At 38.1% G+C, this 19,166-nt stretch overlaps 2 protein-coding genes across 2 annotated transcripts; one reads left to right on the forward strand and one right to left on the reverse strand.

Annotated features, from left to right (window-relative positions):
• Window positions 1–181: 181 nt before the first annotated feature.
• LOC142388189 (multidrug and toxin extrusion protein 1-like) lies at window positions 182–6,651 on the forward strand. The gene is made up of 17 exons (XM_075473175.1): window positions 182–432; window positions 778–879; window positions 1,109–1,177; window positions 1,280–1,428; window positions 2,646–2,688; window positions 2,797–2,841; window positions 2,996–3,093; window positions 3,185–3,282; window positions 3,389–3,502; window positions 3,596–3,663; window positions 3,781–3,889; window positions 3,970–4,045; window positions 4,132–4,201; window positions 4,352–4,484; window positions 4,581–4,675; window positions 5,426–5,527; window positions 5,641–6,651. Exons 1-17 carry the CDS (start codon window positions 325–327, stop codon window positions 5,944–5,946), a joined length of 1,785 nt encoding a protein of 594 aa, XP_075329290.1. The 5' UTR covers window positions 182–324; the 3' UTR covers window positions 5,947–6,651.
• On the reverse strand, window positions 5,996–16,022 carry slc47a3 (solute carrier family 47 member 3). Its single transcript, XM_075473177.1, is given in 18 exon segments — window positions 5,996–6,463; window positions 7,670–7,712; window positions 7,806–7,900; window positions 8,044–8,176; window positions 8,295–8,364; window positions 9,230–9,305; window positions 9,953–10,061; window positions 10,173–10,240; window positions 10,316–10,429; window positions 11,727–11,824; window positions 11,918–12,015; window positions 12,471–12,515; window positions 14,917–14,959; window positions 15,050–15,198; window positions 15,294–15,362; window positions 15,451–15,513; window positions 15,516–15,557; window positions 15,820–16,022. Coding segments are annotated over 18 exon segments (1,659 nt in total). The 5' UTR covers window positions 15,952–16,022; the 3' UTR covers window positions 5,996–6,251.
• Between the last annotated feature and the right edge of the window lie 3,144 nt (window positions 16,023–19,166).

Raw genomic sequence — 19,166 nt, forward strand, 5'->3', positions numbered from 1 at the left:
GAAATCTTGTTATTCTCTTGGACAAGTCTCTCCCCCAGCGAAAACCAGAGGTGGTTCATTGTCTTTTACATGTTTCATCCCTCAGATCTAAACATTCTCCCTTTCAAGTCCTCCTTCTTAGTCTTGGTTGTGATAGCAGTGTGTTTTCTTGTCTTTGTTTTACAATCTCTGTTGTTTCAGCTGGTTCTGGCTTGTTTCCAGGGCAGCTCGAACCACAGCAAGTTTTCCATCCCTTGCAACATCCCGAGATCAACAAAGAATGTATGTGAGCGCAAAGAAAGACAGTTTGGTGAAGGACTTACATTAGTATCTTGTGCTGTAGACATGGAGGGGTCCGGTGACAAGCTTTTTTGCTGCAGGTGGGCTCGCCATAGGATTCCCGAAGCACACAGAGAGGAACTGTACCACATCCTGAGGATGACAGGGCCTCTGGTAAGCACTGGCACTGGTCACGCATCCTGTTCTCTCAGTAAGAACAGTAAGAAACTGTGATGATTGTGGTGCACAAGCTGATGACTACAAGAGAAGATTGATGACAGTTTGTGATTGCCAGAAAAAAATTTAAAGAGGTCTGGGACTTAAAAGCTAAAATCAATATAACAGACTTTGGCAGGTTTTAGTTGTTAAGCAATGTCTACAACCTTCAAAAGTAATGGCAGTGTCATAAATCACTTTGTCCAGACAGAATCTGATGACAAACACTACTGATTGCTAGCTGAAATATCACCTGTCAGCTGGTAGATGTTTCACCTGCACCGTTCATGTTTGTCTTTCTAGCTGCTCTCCCGAATCCTCAATTACCTGCTTCCGTTTGTGGTGACAATGTTTTGTGGGCGTCTGGGAAATGAAGTGATGGCTGGCTATGGATTAGCCTCTGCAGTAAGTGGCCAGCTGCACGCTCTGCAGAATCATGGAGGTTAATTTGACAAAATAAGATATAAAAATGGCATTTCCAGGCAGCTGGTGAAGGGAATTTTTTTTATTATTTTGCAACTCAACAAGATAATTCACTGAAAATCCCTTGAGAATTACTCAATAAGATTGTATCAATGTACTGTGTGCTCTTGAGTAAAGATATATATTGCTTACCACTGTATATTTATTTCAGACCATAAATGTTACCACTGCCGCAACAGGATATGGTCTGGGACTAGCATGTGATACTTTGGTGTCTCAGGTATGCAACACCCATTTCACACAATAATTTCATCCACCTGACATTTACATTAGCCTGTCATGTTTACTCCTGTTCTGCTTTCTGAAATGATTATGTTGCCAGACGTTTGGTGGTAAGAACCTGCTGCGGGTGGGAGTGATCCTTCAGCGGAGCATCATCATCCTGCTGTTGTTCTGTCTGCCCTGCTGGGGGCTCCTCATCAATGCCCAGGCAATCCTATTATGTCTGGGGCAGAACCCTGAAGTGGCCAGGTACCTTATAGTAATAAATATGCTGTAATACTATTTCTACCATTTCTTTTAATGTGTATTAGTTGGGATGGTGATCAATTAGAACATAATAATAAATCTACTTAATGGCAACCAAGGTGTCTACAATGACATCACTTCAAGCCTCTACAGATTCTCAGAATAGATTAATAAATAAATTGATACTCTAAGTGTAGATCCTGTGTTCAAAGGAGTGACAAACAGCCATTACCACTTGTGGAAATTTAATGTGAAAGCTTAATTTCAGTAATTCTGCTCATGTATTATTTGATGTAGCTTCATTAGGAGTGCTTCAGCATGTATTCTCTGCATTTTAAGATACACCAAATATGTCTTTTAAGAAGCATGACTGTAAACACAAGAATGCAACAAACTTCCAGAAAAGTTAACAGATACTCAGATCTTTGGGCCATACAGAATTGGTTAGTCTTGGATTCCAGGATTCAAGTGTAGTAGACACAGAGTAACACTGGTATGACTTGGTTGCATGTTAATGATCACAGTATAGCTGTTATTATTGTATGATTAACTCCATAAGTCATTAGTTTGCTGGATTTCTTTACTTTAGTGGCTACCACTTATGTAGAGCCTTATCAGAGGACATGAGAAGTCAGTTTCCACTGATGATACTGCGGCGGATTACCAGAACCACGCAACTATCACTGTGACTAATTCACATTATTTACAGTCACTTAGTTTCAGGAAAGATGGCACAAGTAAAACCTGATTCGGGGCACTTTTAATCTCACAACATGTTTTTATTTTTTTTATTTAAGTCAGTCAAATATATTTCTGTTTATTTTATTCCAATATGCTAATAAAATACAACAAGAATTGTGAAACTTGCTTTCTCCAAAATGATTACATATTGGCATATTCTTAGCTGTAAAGTGATCATATGCACTGAACCCTAAAAATCTTCTAAAACATAATTAAAAAAGTAAAAGATTGATTGATTTTAATATAAAACATTTGCATGCACTTATAATGAGTCTATAGAGTATTTATTCCTACTATTTTAACTGAACTTTTTTTTCAGTCAATAACATTCACTATACTCCAACAATCTAATTTGCTGTTGGGATCAATAAAGTTTAATTCAATTAAATTCAGTTCATTGTCTTTGATTTTAGAGTTTGATAGTGCTTAGTTCCTAAAATTGACCACTGCTAGATGTAAATGCAGTCTGTTGTTCGCAGAATAGCCCAGGTGTACATCACAGCCTTCCTTCCTGCGGTGCCTGTGAGTCATTTTCTCTTATTGAATTAAACACAATGTAAATGGATGTTTATTTGTTTTGTGTGATAAATTGTCAAAGAAATTATGAAAATGACAAAGTTCTTTTTGTAGGCAATGTTTCTACATCATCTTCAGGTGTCTTACCTGCAGAATCAGGTATATCCACATCCAATTCTCGATGTTAATTGTTTGACTTCTAATCTTAGTGTAGACAAATAATGTAAATCTTCCTAAATCTACCTTTTTTAAACCATAAAAAAATTAGGATCGGTGATGGTAATCACATGTTTTCTTATGGTTGTGTTCTCAGGGAATAATATTGCCACAGGTGTACACTGCTGCTTTGGCAAACATTGCAAACGTGGTGACAAACTACATCTTCCTTTATTGGCTTGATTTGGGTGTTCGGTAGGCATGCTCATATATCTCAGTACAATATTTCAAATCTGAATTAATCTGTTCACACATTGATATAAACTAAAATGTGTGTGCCTTGCAGTGGATCTGCAGCAGCCAACAGTCTGTCTCAGATTTACATCTGCTCTTTTCTGTTTGCCTACGTTTGGTGGAAGAAGCTCCACGTTACAACATGGGGAGGTGATGGAGAGTTGTTAAGAGTGGTGACGTAATGATCTTAAAAAGCCAGTTGTTGTCATTCCATGTTTTTCTCTGTCCATAAATTAGTTTCTTCCTCCCCCTGCAGGCTGGTCTGTGGAATCACTGCAGGAATGGGGCTCTTACATGAAACTTGCCATCCCCAGCACTTTAATGAAGTGCTTTGAGTGGTGGGTTTACGAGTTTGGGGGATTCTTTGCAGGTAATCCTATAGATATTATAGAGTTTTCTTTCCCTAAAACATAAAATAATTTTGAGTCATGACTCTTCATTCTTCTTTATCTGAAATGATCAGGAATGCTGAGTGAAGAAGAGCTGGCAGCCCAACATGCTGTGATTATGGTGGCTTTTATCACCTACATGGTACTGTGTATTGGCTACATGTCAGAGCCCAGCTGTCTCACGTTTAAACTTTTCAAATAAAATCCCTTTCAGAACTTCTTTTGCCACATTTTTTTCCACACAATCCTTAATCCATAGTTCCCACTTGGTATTCAAGCTGCCGCATGTGTCCGAGTGGGGAATGCGCTCGGTGCAGGAGACAGAGCCAGGGCAGTCCTAACCAGCAAGGTGTCCCTAACTCTTGCAGGTCAGTTAGATTTCGATCATAGCCTATATCATCCGAGGCTTCACCACTATTTGATCGACATCCCAGCTCCTTTTTTTCAGGTAGCTTTGCGGTTGTTGAAGGTCTTGTACTTGGCTCGACTAAAACAGTGATTGGCTTCATCTTCACCTCTGATGAGTGAGTCTACACATGTGCTCACATGTCTATGATGGTAATACTGTTGCCACCTACCATGATTCGTCATTATAAAACCTCATTTTCAGGAAGATCATAGGTCTGATCTCACACTTGATGAACGCTTACTGTTTCCTTCAGTTCTTTGATGGTCTTGTGGTGAGTTTTAAAATTTCTGTATTCAATTTGCTACTAAATGTATTCAAATGTAATCAAATATATAAATTATAAAATGTTTCAGAAATTTCAAAAGGGCTGCCAGTACATGGAAGCGCAAACTAATAAGAGATCTGTCACTTTAAATCACAGTGTGTGTGCACCGGCATCTTCTTGGGCACAGGCAAACAGAAGATTCCAGCTGTGGCTAATTTCATTGGATACTACTGCATAGGGCTTTCACTGAGTGTGACTTTAATGTTTGTTGCAAAACTACGAGTTTTAGGTAATTAAAAGGGACTCTTTTTGTTTAACTTCTTGAAGCTTCTTTGTTCAACTGAAACGGGTTTCACACTTAACTGACTTCTCCTTTTCTTAACAGGTTTTTGGCTGGGACTGCTAGTTTGCGTCATTTTACAATCTATCTTCTACATCATTGTCATATTCAGACTGAACTGGGAAAAAATTACACAGGAGGTATTTTACTAGCTGATTTAGCATTAAAGGGATAGTTCGCCTCTTTTGACATGAATTTGACCCCCCCCCACTGCGTCCTGTGAGCCGAGTTCCAGCCTCGTTTTGGCGTTGACGAAGGTAGTCCGGGTAGTTGGCTGGGGCTTTAAAAATAAAGCGTCTTGCTTCTCAAAACAATATGCATTCAAAAGGGTAATACATTTGCATCACAAAATCATCCATACAGAAAAAATCAGACCTCACAATCGCTTGGGGCTATTTCTCTCTACCTTTGTATCACTGCGGGCTGTGTAAACTGTGCAGACCGAGCAGTCCCCTGCTTCCGAGCAGTAAACACTATAACAGGTGCGGCTGTCGCTAGGTGGCTGAACACATTGCTATCAAGGGAGGCAAAAATAGCGCCAAGCGATGTGAAGTCTGACTTTTTCTGTATGGACGATTTTGTGATGCAAATGTATTACTCTTTTGAACGCATATTGTTTTGAGAAGCAAGACGCTTTATATTTTAAGCCCCAGCCAACTAGCCGGACTACTTACGTCAACGCCAAAACTCCGCTGGAACTCGGCTCACAGGACGCAGCGGGGGGTAAGTCAATGTTCATAAATGATATTGCTAATATGGGATGTCATACAGCTTCATGTCAAAAGAGGCGAACTATCCCTTTAAGGTTCATGCCGTGGCCTGTTTGACTTAGCCATTCGTTTTACATATGAGTACAAAACTAATTGAGTTTTCTATCTGCTTGGTTGCAGGCTGTGAAACTGGCCCAGAAAACAACTCACATGACATTATTGATCACAGCTGGCCTATCAGAAGCTGAGGGCACTGTTGACCACACAGCATGTGAAAGGAAAGTAAGTACTCTACAATGCTTAATTTCCTTTCATGGCTTCATCTTTTTTATACAAGTTTATGGTCTATAATCTAACAAAATGAACTGATGGTAAAATGTGTTGCTTTGACCCAGTCAGTAGATGACTACATATCTTTGAGCACTGAGTGCAATGATGGAAAAACCGAGGCGCAGGGTGGGCATTTGGTCCAGCAGCTGAAGGGAAACCGTCTCTCCACCACTCAGCTGATCTTCAGGCGAGGCCTCACAATATTTGCAGCAGCTGCTCTTCTGGCTGTGGGAGCAATTGCGCACTTCCTCGTGCCCCTGCCAGAGACACGCTCTCCAGCCAACAACCATACAGTGGACTGGATCAATGCAACATACACTCCTGATCAAATTTTCTCCTCAGTGCTGGTCCCAAATGAAGAGCCAGAGTAGGTCAAAGATAAGCACAATCATTTTTCTTTATTGTTTAAATCCCATGACTGATAAATCCCTTTCAGTTTGACTCAGCCCTCTTTGCAGAAAAAATCTTGCTGTATCAGAGAAATATCTAGCTTTCTGAGATTAATTCATTAATCAACTCACTCTGCATTCTCTATCCCCCTGTATTCTCTCTGCTTCCTGCTCATCTGCTCTTGTGACTCTTCGCTGTCCTTTGTCCTGCGGTGCAAACACCTACATAATGTTGAGTTCTGGTTGCTAAAAGAGTTACTCCACCGAGTACAACAGATTTCGCTTAGTCATGTAACCAAATTAGAGATCAGCAGGTTTATAATGATTCCAGCACCCAAGATAAATAGCATGACAGCCAGAGCCAGGCCTCTACGCAGAACCAGAGTCCTGTAGGAGAGCTCGTCTTCCACTGTTTTTATTGCAGGTACCTCCTCAATGTCACCCAGGTCAACGGTGTCTGTTTGGCCTTGTGAGTTCCCTGCATCCTCTTGTTGGGGACCTGGATATAAAAATGAGACATGTTTGGACCCTTTGATGAATGGCTGCTGCTGATGATTGTTCCGATTTTTTTTTATTACTATTATTATTAGATATTTTGTTGTATTCTGTGTAGATGTTTATGAACTTACTGTATAATTGATCGTGTAATTATGAAAAGAATAAAGGGGTCAATATAAAAAGTCTGACTAGATCTCAAATTGGTGAGCCATTCAGTGTTCAGAGGGACCCATCGGGTGCCTTTCTTTTCAGTTGTGACAGTTTTGTAATTAAACTGTTAAGTCTTTTAAAAAATGTGACAACAGCGTGCTTAATCTAACACCTAAGTTGTTAATGTTTGTTAGCTAGAATAATAATTGTTAGTAACTCAAGGGTACTTCTTAGAGAAGACACTCTGAGGGGACCTTGGTGTCCGATTAAGCAAGCTGTTGTCAGTTCAACTTCAATGTACCAAGGTCTTGATGAAATCCTTTTTTTCACACAATACTTTACAAACAGAAACTATTTAGAATACTACGTTCAGAAAAAAATACAATGAAACAGCCTAATAATTACATATCTGTCAGTTTAGTTTGTAACTTTTTTGTTTGTGAAGTTTAGTGAATATTCAATGAAATTCATGAAATTAAGATAAAAGAAAATATGGGAGAAGCAGAAACACTGAAAAGAGGAACAGAAAATAGGATACTAAATCAAAGTCTGAAGCAGTGGACTGAAATGCTGAAATTAAACATCAAAGTATAGTGAATATCATAACAGCAGGTTAAGGAAACTGTTCCCCACTTTATCAATGTTTAGGTTCTATAAAGAGCTCTACAATCTGTTTTCCATTTACCCATCCATGAACTGTTTATACAGTCCTTCCTATTTAAAATGATACAGTCCAATCACACACACACACATTCACACACCGATGAGCACACGCTGCTGTTAAATATCGAAAAAGTCACTGAGAACATAGCTGCACAGTTAATACTAGGTCAATCACAGCAGACAAGTCTGTAAAATCACAAATATTTGATGTGAATTTCAACAACTTCAGTTTAACACAATATTTTCTGGCTTTTTCCACTGTTTTTTAAAGTTTCTAGTAACTATTGATTCCCTTGCACTTGTTTTTCTTTTGCACAGTTGCAGTTATTGAGCGAAAATTAATAATTTTTCATTTTAGAAAATAAAAAAATCATTGTTGAAGAGTCTTTCTTACTTGTGTCAGTGGGGATCTCTTGTACCCCCGCTCTGACCTGAGCCTGGAAGAGAAACAATGTGAATATGTACATTTCCAATCATAGAGAGCCAGCCTTGGCCATTTAGAATGGGAACGTTTACCTTTGAATACTCACCTCGATTGTAACTGTCTTCCAGTTCATTCTGACCAGATAGGAAATCAGGAATGTGCATTGTAGTGATACACAGGTAACCAAGCCTATCCAAAGACCTGGGGAGTAAAAACAGTTACACATTTTGATCACAATGGTTGTAGTCTGAGTTAAAAAGAACTGTAAAATCAAAATGTTATGCCTCAGTTAGGCAACAATGTGGTACTAATAATTGAATGTTAATAACAGCTGTAAATCTTACCCGTGATTCCTAATTTGGCTGCAAACATCAGTGGCACTCCAAGAGGGAAGCCTATGCCATAATATCCCAAAATGCTGCAAATAGCCCCAACTCTCTGTTTACCTGTACCTCTTATAATGCCTCCAGAGGCGGCCTAGTGGTGCACGGAGAATAAAGATGATAAGAAAGTTCTTGTTTTATATAATCATCTTATATATGGATATGTTTATGGACATTAGATGTTGTTTGGACATGATGGCAAAGATACTCACAGATATCCCATCTAGAAGAACGAATGGAGCGTAAAAAGATATGACATCAGAAACTCTTTCTCTAATTTGTCTGAAAGAAGAAAGACACAGAATGTCGCAATATATTACATGTGGGGAAACTACTAAATCATTATGCATTTTTGTTCATTACATTTAAGCTTTCTACATGCTTTGACAAAGGGGACATATATTGCTATTGTGTGCATTAACCAAGTGGAACAGAAACAACATATAGATTATAGTTTACACTTTACATAGGGTTAATATGTAAAGATTATTGTAACAAGGTGGTGAGGAGATAAGGAGCCAAATGCAGACTAGGCTCTGTGGGCATGCAGAAAAAGTCTTTAATCAAATTGATAAAAACAAATAGAAGGCCCTGTACTAGCAGGTAGTCCAAAAACAGGAGCACCAAACAGAGGGAAGCAGCAACTAAATGAACTGGGCACAGAGGCTGAGACACACAATGACAAGCAAAGACAAGGGTCTGGCAAAGCACAAAGGAACTGGAGCAGCACATCAACAGAGGAAGAAGATAATGAGTGACACAGAACAGTTCGGGGATAATCAACAAAAGGTCTGAAATGCGACAAAGGACAGAGTACAACTACATAGTGAACAGAGCAACAGGCTCTATAAAATGGAACACAAACTGAAGTTAACTGGACTACAAAACAGGCCAAAAACTAACTGAGCACAGCAGAAATAAATCAACAACCGAGAGCAATACATATAATAAAACCCACTTAATCTAACGGAGTGATATACACAGAACATGGAATGAATCCAAGAAACCAAAGGACAAAATGCAAACCAAATATACATCCAAAGTTCAGATTTCTATGTAGGCAATGACTTATGTGAAGATGAAAGGTCTAATATCCACTTTTTTTACACAGTAACTAGAGTTGGGTTAATAGCAAACATGTACTTACTCATCATATGTAAAGATATAAGAGACATGATCCTTCAAGCTCCCAATGACAACTGCCAAGCAGACAGACACTGATGCTGTGGTAAAGAGCAACACATTTAAATATCCACTTTTTTAACCAACAGCACAGCTGATAATATTACACACAGAGCAACCACTGTCTCCTATAAACTCCACTATAAAGGGCACCGCATAAGTAATCATAAGGCCTTGAAAATGGCAACTGAAAATGTTAGGATTACCATGACCTCGATGACTGAGAATTTACACCAACATATCATCTCGTAAGTAAATAACAAGTGGAAAAGAGAGGATTCATTTTCTGTTGTGTTGCTCTGAAACTCTTCAACTGTGTTACTATTATTTTGCTTTGAATTAAGTAACTTGTAAAAATGTCACATATTTATAAGATATTTGCATTTACAATGCAGTGTGCAAGTCTTGAGCCACTCTTCTTTCTTTATATTTTTCCATCCAAGGAGCCAGACTTTCCGGTAATGTTATTTTTTCTTAAAACATCTCAGCTTGTTTTGCAATGTGTCCTAAAAAAATGAGGAAACTGGAGGACCAAAGAAGGGACAGGCCTAAATGCCTTTATACAGCAGATAAAGAGTATCTGGAAAGTATCTGTTTTCCTGGCAATATAAAAAAGAAATGAAGAATGGCTCAAGACTTTTACAGTCCTGTGGCTAACGTGTAACAATTAAGTACCGTTCATACTGACCTGCACAGAACATTGTGAGTTTGGCAGACACCTTGGCTTGCTCGGTTTCTCCGGCTCCCAAAGCATTTCCAACTCTCACAGTGCCTGCCACGCTGAAACCCATGGGGAACTAGTAAAAGAAAGAAAAAAACACTATGTGATTCATCTGACATTATGAGAATGTCTTATATCTTCAGTATTTGTTGAAGGAGGTGTTTTTTTACACAAAAAAAGTGCTCACCATGTAGGCAACATTTGCCAGTTCATACACAACTGATTGAGTTCCAAGTTCCACCTCACTTATTAGACCTTTCAAAGATAGACAGCTGTTACAGTTAGTAAACACAGATGCTTCACAACTAATAACGTGGTCTGTGGTACTACCTGCCAGAAAACCTCCAATCTCATATGTCCACCACTCGACACACAACATGACCATGCCAGGGATAGCCAAACGGATGTATGAGCCCCAGTCCTGGAGGCATTCTTTAGACCAGCCTGTGGATGGGACAGAAGGCAAAAATAATAAAAACGTTGTGCTTTTTACATTTAAGTTCACACATGGGATAGAAAACAAATAAAATCTCCAAATAATGCGTAGTCACTTCATGAATGTTCTGAATTGTTCCCAACAGTCCACCAAATCTTAGATTCTAAAGAGTACAGAGAGCTTTGTTTTACTGCTTCTTTCAGGCCATGCCACCTGGGTCTGATGTAATCTGCTGCCTTTGTTCTGCCCTGGCCACAAGATTTGCTCTTTGGACTGTTGCTTGATTGTACATAGGCCTTTTCATAAGTCATTAAAACCCATTTCACTCATTCATTTCAGTCATTTAAAATGTGTAATAATTCCCTTTATTAATTCATTAGTAGTTTATTTGTTGATCATCTGTAAACCAATGACATGCCACTAGGGCTATAAAATACATTCATCATTTGTAACTATAAATGTAATACTATAAGAGATTTCAGGGATTTCTTCTCGAGATATGGGTCTGAATTCACTTCCAACTAAAAAAAACTAAGAAAATACACAACACTGGTAGTTTTGTCTGTGGTTTCCTGGGTCTGAAAATATCTCCTTCAGTTAGCGGTGCAGATTTGCATATTTCTGTCACACTCAGCTCAGAGAGGAAACATTCAGCCCAATCATCTTTATGTGCATCTAAATTGAACTAATTCATGCTGCATTTTCTGCACCTCATGACTGGGAAGTTGAAATTCAATTTATTCAATTTCACATCAGTTAATTAAAGTTTGGCAATATAAGCAACTGTTCTTAGCATTAGCCTCTAAAATTTAAACAGAACACAGAGCATTTGACCGATTTGGGCCAGTTCAATGCATGACTCGTGATGAGATTGTGTTTGAAAGAGTGATCAGTGCCAACTGTCTTTGGCAGAACTGTGGATTAGGGGAATGTAAATATTTGACAATGAAATTGCCAGTCAGTAATTAGTTTGGTGTTTGCTGGTGCGAGCTGTCGGGCTGTTTACTGTATGCTTTCTCATAATAAACTGATTCAAGGGATATTCAGCATAGCTAATCTAAAAAGAGCCAGAGATAAAGAGAGGTGTGTTGAGGGGTTTGAGTGGGTCACTCCACAATATAAAACAGGCCACGCTATAGGGAGGCATACATTTATGGATAAAAAGGGTGAAGTGGTGGAGTCTCTCTATGCGACTTTGATCAAAATACGTCAAAGAAATTTCATAAGGAATTGTGTCAACTTGTGACAAAAAGGAGATAATGTGTCTCCTTTGAGGATCGCTACCATCTAATATAAATGACTCACCTCCCCAGGTGGCCTTGTGAAGACCTTTCCACATGATATAAGCATAGAGAATACCAGCCATGGAGAACTGGGAGATTGTATTGGCAACAGCAGAACCTCTGTAAGGAGCATTCAATTAATATTTGTTATATGATACAAGCGTTACATACAATACTGACCAGGTCATGTGCAATACACTAAAACATACTCACGCCACTCCCATTTTTAATGCAAAGAGAAAAATGTAGTTGATGAGAGCGTTAAGAAGATTGACCACAAAGCCAGTGATTACCTGTGGCCAAATGATTCCCTAAAAGAAAAGTGCCACAACTGCTCTTATTAACTATAAATGAAGGGAGAACCCTGGAAATATGACATTTTTGTGGTTTCACATCAACAGAGAAAAGATATATTATTGACCAGAATGTAAGAAAACAGCAATCTGTGGTGCTATGAGTTATTGGGAGGCAGGCATAACTAATCAGTCTTTGGGCTCAGTATATTTGGGCAAAATGTATGTTTCTGGTTTCTAATTTATCCTGTCCATGATATGGAATATTCCAGGGACCTTTGACATCCTCATCACTTCAAATCAGTTAGTATGAATCTGACACTGATAAAGCTGAAGTGAAATAAATGTATTACATATTTCTGCTCTGTCATTTTGTGTATAAAAGGGAGGACATAACCGGCCATTTTTCATCTAATTTCTATTATCAAACTGTACTGTTTCAGCTCATCAGGGGAAAAAAGTCATGAACCTACCTGGTTTTGCAGATATCTTGATTCTAATGAATACATGAACGCAGCCTGTAACACAATAACAAATTAAATGCGTTCATTTTTTAAGTTGTAAGTCAAGCTGTATATTTTTGGACACGCTTTCAATGTTTACTCAGCATCAAGAACAGAGGCTGACATCACTTCTTGCCCACATGTGTCTGCCTGGAGCATTTATTGAGATTATATTTAGATTATTCAGATACATCAGATTGAACTCTGATTCTCTCTAAACTTTCTGGTTTTATTTTTATCAATATACTCGTTTTTTTTAACAAGTGGGTTTAGTTCACACATTATGAATGGCCTGGTTTGTATAATGTTTTATTTCTCAAGACATGATAAAAATGGATCTTTTGTATTAGAAAATACTGACTCGTGGAGAAATAAAAATGCATCTCCAAAATCCCCTAAATAAAACACACTAATATGTTGGCAAAATTAAAAAATATTTTTTTAATCAGACTATAATAATCAGACTTTATCTAATGTTGAAATCATAGTGAAATGTATATAAAATACATAAAACTATGAATGATAAAAGCTATTTTTCAAACTGAAAGGTACATTTTAGAAAACATTTACTACAAAAAGTAACTGTATTGACTAGGGAAGTTTCTTGCTGATAAGTAAACCACTTAGTTGTAGTTCCAACTAGGGATGTCCGAGTCATTTGGTTTTGAGTATCTGCCGATACCGAGTCCCGATCCGATACTTCTACAGTACATTAAAAAAATGAAGAACGGCGAAGAAACAGATACAGGATGTCCCTGATTTGTTAGTCCGTGTAGATACATTCTACACGGGCCTGTAGATACATTGTGTCGCTGCATCGAACAGATCAGTGTGTGGATGCAAAACAATTTCCTCCAGCTAAACTCAGACAAAACTGAAATCATTGTCTGTGGCCCACAGAAACAAAGAGAAAGTGTTATCAGTCACCTTGAGACTCTCTCTCTAAAACCTAACTATCAAGTTAGAAATCTCGAGGTAATATTGGACTCAGACCTGAACTTTAACAGCCACATTAAATCTGTAACATCAGCAGCTTTCTACCATCTAAAAACATTGCCAGAATCAAAGGAATAGTGTCTAAACCAGACTTAGAAAGACTGATCCATGCGTTTGTCTCCAGCAGGTTAGACTACTGTAACGGCCTGCTCACTGGGCTCTCTAAACGAGCTGTAAGACAGCTGCAGTACATCCAGAACGCTGCTGCTCGAGTCCTGACTAGAACCAGGAAATACGACCATATTAGTCCAGTGCTCAGGTCTCTGCACTGGCTTCCTGTCGCTCAGAGAATAGACTTTAAAACAGCTCTGCTTGTGTACAAGTCTCTTCACGGTCAAGCGCCAAAGTACATCTCTGACATGTTAGAGCCATATGAACCAACTCGGGCTCTGAGAACCTCAGGGAAGGGTCTCCTGCTGGTGCCCAGAGTCAGGACTAAACAAGGTGAGGCTGCGTTTCAGTTTTATGCTCCTAAAATCTGGAACAGTCTTCCAGAAGAAGTGAGACAGACCTCAACTCTGAAAATGTTTAAATCCAGGCTGAAAACAGTTCTATTTAGCTGTGCATATGACACCTGAAAGTATTTTATCTGCGCTCTTCACTTTTTAATTAATTAATGATTGTTTTAATTTTTTTAATTTAATTTTTTTATTTCTTTTTAATGATTTTATTGCCTTCTTGTGATTTTATGTAGCTGTGAAGCACTTTGAATTGCCCTGTGTATGAATTGTGCTCTATAAATAAAATTGCCTTGCCTTATTTTATTCACCTTATTTTATCATTTAACACTTATAAACAGAGCACTTCTGTGAGGTAGCTTGAACAAAAAAAGTAATCAAGTAATAAACAAATTGGAGTTTAGTGCAACAATGTCTAATAAAAAAACGAGCAGCAGCTCAACTTGAAATACCTGGCAGGCATGTAAAGAAATAAGCAAATAAAAGTGCCACAGTGTTATAAAGTAAAGCCAGTAATGTGCTTTAACTGCACTCCTAATTCTTACTCTCCTCCTGTGGCAGCTCCAATAGGCAGCGTGAGTCTATGAGGCGTCTACGTATATTATGTCTGGTTTAGACGGTCTGACTCTGTACCACCACATAACAGTAAATACTAAGCTGTTATTTTTTCCCATTTGTTTTGAAATATTATAGTTCTGATAAAAAAAACCAATGAGAATAAATATACATATATAGATAGGCTACATATCCGATCCCTGATCGGGATGTAACGTCCGATTTCGATCAAGTCTGAAACCATGTGATCGGCCCCGATTTCCGATCACGTGATCGGATCGGGACATCCCTAGTTCCAACTCATGTTGTGTCTCTTCTTCTGTGTCCAGCATTGATGAAGGTTGTGATGATGATGTCAACCACAGAAAAGCAGCTACAGAGTTACAGTTAAAGGCAGACATACTCACAGGAAGTGCTGGCATGAGGATCTTCACATACATCTGAGACAACCTAGAGACAGATTTTCCATCGGAATGAACAAGATTTATATTCTGAAATATTCAAAAGCAAAAGATGATGGTGGATTACAAGACAGCTGACCTGGCTACTTCTGGATCTTGTCTGACAGCCAACAGAATGGGCTCTGTGTTGATGAGTATCGCCCAGCAGGGGAAACATGCCAGTAACAAAATGAGGATCGCCCGCTGCATAATGACTCCAACTTTCAGAAGGTTACGGCTCCCATAGGTCTATGAATATATAGAATTACATTCCCTTGTACTGAAGTCTTAGAGTCCTGATAATGTTTTACCAAAATACCTACCTGATGGGTTAATACTCATACCTGAGACACAAGAGTATCACATGCTGAGGCCAATCCACAGCCAATAGATATGCCTGTGACATTGATGACCTGAGGATTTGACAGAAAACACTGGTGGGTTAAATTGTTCAATTGTTTGAACTGGACAACGTTACTGTAAGAGCATCACTGTGCTTACTGCTATAGCCAAAGATACTCCTGCCAGCTCTGTCCGCCCCAAATGACCACAGAAAACAGTAGCCTACTGACAAAACTCACAGCAAAACTCATGAGCTGGGCAATAATCTGAAAAGGAAAATCAGTTTCAATTAAAAAAAAGTAGCTGAGAAAACAAAAAACAGATTTTTGGATTATAAGTAACTGGTAACAAATTGCGCTTTCAGTCAATTTACTCCCGCTCTATTCAGTCCTGTACAGCCTTAGCTGTAATCCATATTCATTATAATATCAGGGAAAGTTATCTTAGTTTGATCATTTAATAAGTAGGAGCAACACTCATCGAGATGGGACACAGTCCTAGAGAGCGCATTTAAATAAGGACACTTACCACTGGTCCAGACAGTTTTAACAACTCTATTATTTCGCCCTTGAAACCAACAGGAACCAACATGCGGATCCGCCTTGCCACGAAACATGCACTCCATGAAGAAGGAGATGAGCCCTGTGCGCCGTTATCCATGTGTCCGTCCACAGCTGGTCCCAGAGTGCGTCTCAGTGGTGAAAAATTGTGTGAGCCGGTCACACTTTCCCTCTCTATGTGTGGACACAAGGAGCCGACGCACTTCCGCGTGGGCAGAGGTCGTCGAGTGTGTGGTCTCTCCATGAGGTCCAATAGCGAGAATGTGATACCAGGACACACATGACTTAACTCTGATATGATGATAGACTCCCGAGACTCGTTACCAGTTTTAAAACTTTGATCCACATCGTTATGATACAAAAGCCCTTTAGGACAGATAAAGATTTGATTGACAGGGGATAATAAAAAATGTTGTACAACCACTGTCCTGTGAATCAGGTGACGTCAGTGTCTGTCAGATAATAAATTGTTTTACGACCATCTGAAGTGTGATACCATTCAAAGGTAAAATGAAATAAAGAAAATGTTCGCAGCCTAATTTGAATAGATGATCATTTAAATCTTTACAGAATAAAACTTTAATGAAACAGCAGCCGAAACATTAAGCTGTTTTTCTAAAGAAAAAAAAAAGCAAAGCTAATGTGGTTTTTATTAAGCTATTCGTGTTAAATCAAAAGTTTTCTTTCTTTTTTTTCTTTCTTTATGAATGCCTGATTTCTGTATTTTTACTTTAAATTTCCTTCTTTCTGAAATAATTTCTTTCTGAATTCCTTAATTAGTGTATTCCTGACTTCAAGTCCAATTCACTTCCATTCAGCCTATTTCTATGGAGCCAGTTCACAATTTAACACAAGTCTTCTCAGGAAACTATACATGGAAATAGATTTTACAGTAACACTTAAACTGAAAATGTGCCTTTACAAATCTGTGATAGGCTGATGTGACATCTGTAATAAATGTTCCTGGACCTGCAGTGTTGCCCGTTGACCAGCAGAGGTAACCATTTCCCTGTCAACTGACCTCATTCCACCATGACGCGCTTGTGTTGCAGTATCACGGCTTTCAAACATTGCATTGAAAAATATCTAGATATAATTTACAATTTTATGATAAAATTATCAGATTAAATCTATTTAATGTTCTAAATTTTGCCATGAGAAAAAGGACAAAATTATTAAGCAGCATGATCAAACATTTTGGTTAACTTCTTTACAATTGTTAACAGATAGACTCTGGACCATACACACTGCATTTCAATTTGTCAAGCACATTTCTTTTTTTTTTTCAGTTAGGCATAATCAGTACTTTTACTCAGTATAAACACCCTTTATCTGAGAAATTAGAAACATCACCATTATGGATCCTTAAAAGAAAGTTAGTGCTATTTTTGTGGTAATTGTAATAGTTGTTCCAATGTGGAAAATCTCCTCCACGTGTAATATTATTCAAGCAAGATAATAATAAAAGTTGATGTTGTCCATATTTTGCAATTATCACTGGCTTGCATAAAGTGGATACACTTGTGGACACACAGTGGATACACTTGTTCCCAATATCAGGTCAAGTCCTACTCTGTAAAGAATTTCCCTGTAAAATAACAGTAAAATATTGGCAGCAGGGACGCCAGTATTTTACTGTTATTTTACAGTGCAACTACTGTTATTTATTGTAACACTATATTACCGTTTTTTTGGATTACAGTATAGGACCGTAGAATAATGGTAGGTGTTGTAGTTATTTTATAGTGCAATACTGTTATTTATCAAACAGTATAATACTGTTTTTTGGATTACAGTACACGACAGTAGGATAACTGTGTTTTAGTAATTTTACTATGCATCTACCATAATTTATTACTTTAAAATAACGTATTTTGGATTTAGACATCAATTCATTACAAATACTGTTTTATGCTGTTAATTTACAGTTATCTACTGGTATTTTTAAATGACTGATATAACTGTTAATTTACATGTGAGGGATAAATATTCAACCGTATTTTACAATTATTGTAAAATACAGTCGGATACTGTTGTAAATCCACCCTAAATATACAGAAATTGGTTACAGTGTACATAGATTCACTTTCACTTTGATCAACCAGTCATGCAAAAAAATGACAAAGGCCTCTTTTGCTTTGGCCTCAAAGAGAAAAACAGCTCAACATATCTATGATTTTAGCACCACATGCCATTTGTAGATCTGAGGGAGAGGCATCATCAGTTTGAAGGCCTTGGGGAAGGAGTTGAATTCTCAATGTCTGCAATTTGTTTTGACATGCAAGAGGAAAGGGGGCAAGCAACATTGAATCAGTGAAGTGTAAATGTAAATCGGAGGCTTGCTTGACCTTGAAGTTTCAATAAAACAGTCCACAGAGAGCTTCAGAGAGAGGGACACAATAGCAGGGTTGCAGTGCCTCAACCTCTTATTACACCTAAAAATGCCCTTTTTTCGAGTGAAGCCACACAAAGAACACAAACTGCGGTCATAAACTTAAATGAGTTACCATTCTCTCTGTTTTTGAAACTCGTGAGGTACACGCAGCGCAGATGTCTAAAAGGGGAATGTTTCCTAAAGTGTCTGAGTGCATTTTCCTCCAGGAGGTAAATCCACTCCATCCCTCAGTGGGTACAGTGCTTAACAGTAAATATGAAATAAATAAAAAGGGCACTCTGAAAATATATTTTATATATATAATATATATATATATTATATATATATATTTGATAGGAGATCAGTCTTTGTAGGTGACAGTGCTCCCACATGACATCCCACTACTGGGAGAGCCATTTAAATAGAATTTGATTTTCATGCCCATAATCACCTGCCATAAAGTCTGGGCTACAGTAAACGTCAAGGTTTGTGTTAGACCAACAAATCCCTGTATTTGAGCACTTTTTGCAGCATTTTTTTAACACACAAACATTTCTGTGTGGTAGTTTGATTTAACACTTATTAATCCAGGGTTATCAACAAAATTGAAATAATGAAGACCTAAGAAAGAGGCGATGAAACAATACCTACTTGAATTATGTGTTCATATTCCCAAATATTCTTGAAAGGTATTACACTTGGAAGCCTGGATTATTTGCCACAAGTGAACACTTCACCCATTTGCAAATACTGCATTGCTGATGCAACACAACTAAATTGTTCACTCAATTCTTGACAGATCTCTTCAGCAGTCATTTTGTGGAGGAACTGCATTTTTCTCTGCCATTATACGATCCGCTGAAGTGGAAACATTATTGTAACAATGGCAAACTGGAACTTCAGTGGGCGTGAAATTTGTTTTTATAACTGATAATGTTGTT

Source organism: Odontesthes bonariensis, chromosome 9, assembly GCF_027942865.1.
Source record: "Odontesthes bonariensis isolate fOdoBon6 chromosome 9, fOdoBon6.hap1, whole genome shotgun sequence".
Classification (NCBI taxonomy): domain Eukaryota; kingdom Metazoa; phylum Chordata; class Actinopteri; order Atheriniformes; family Atherinopsidae; genus Odontesthes; species Odontesthes bonariensis.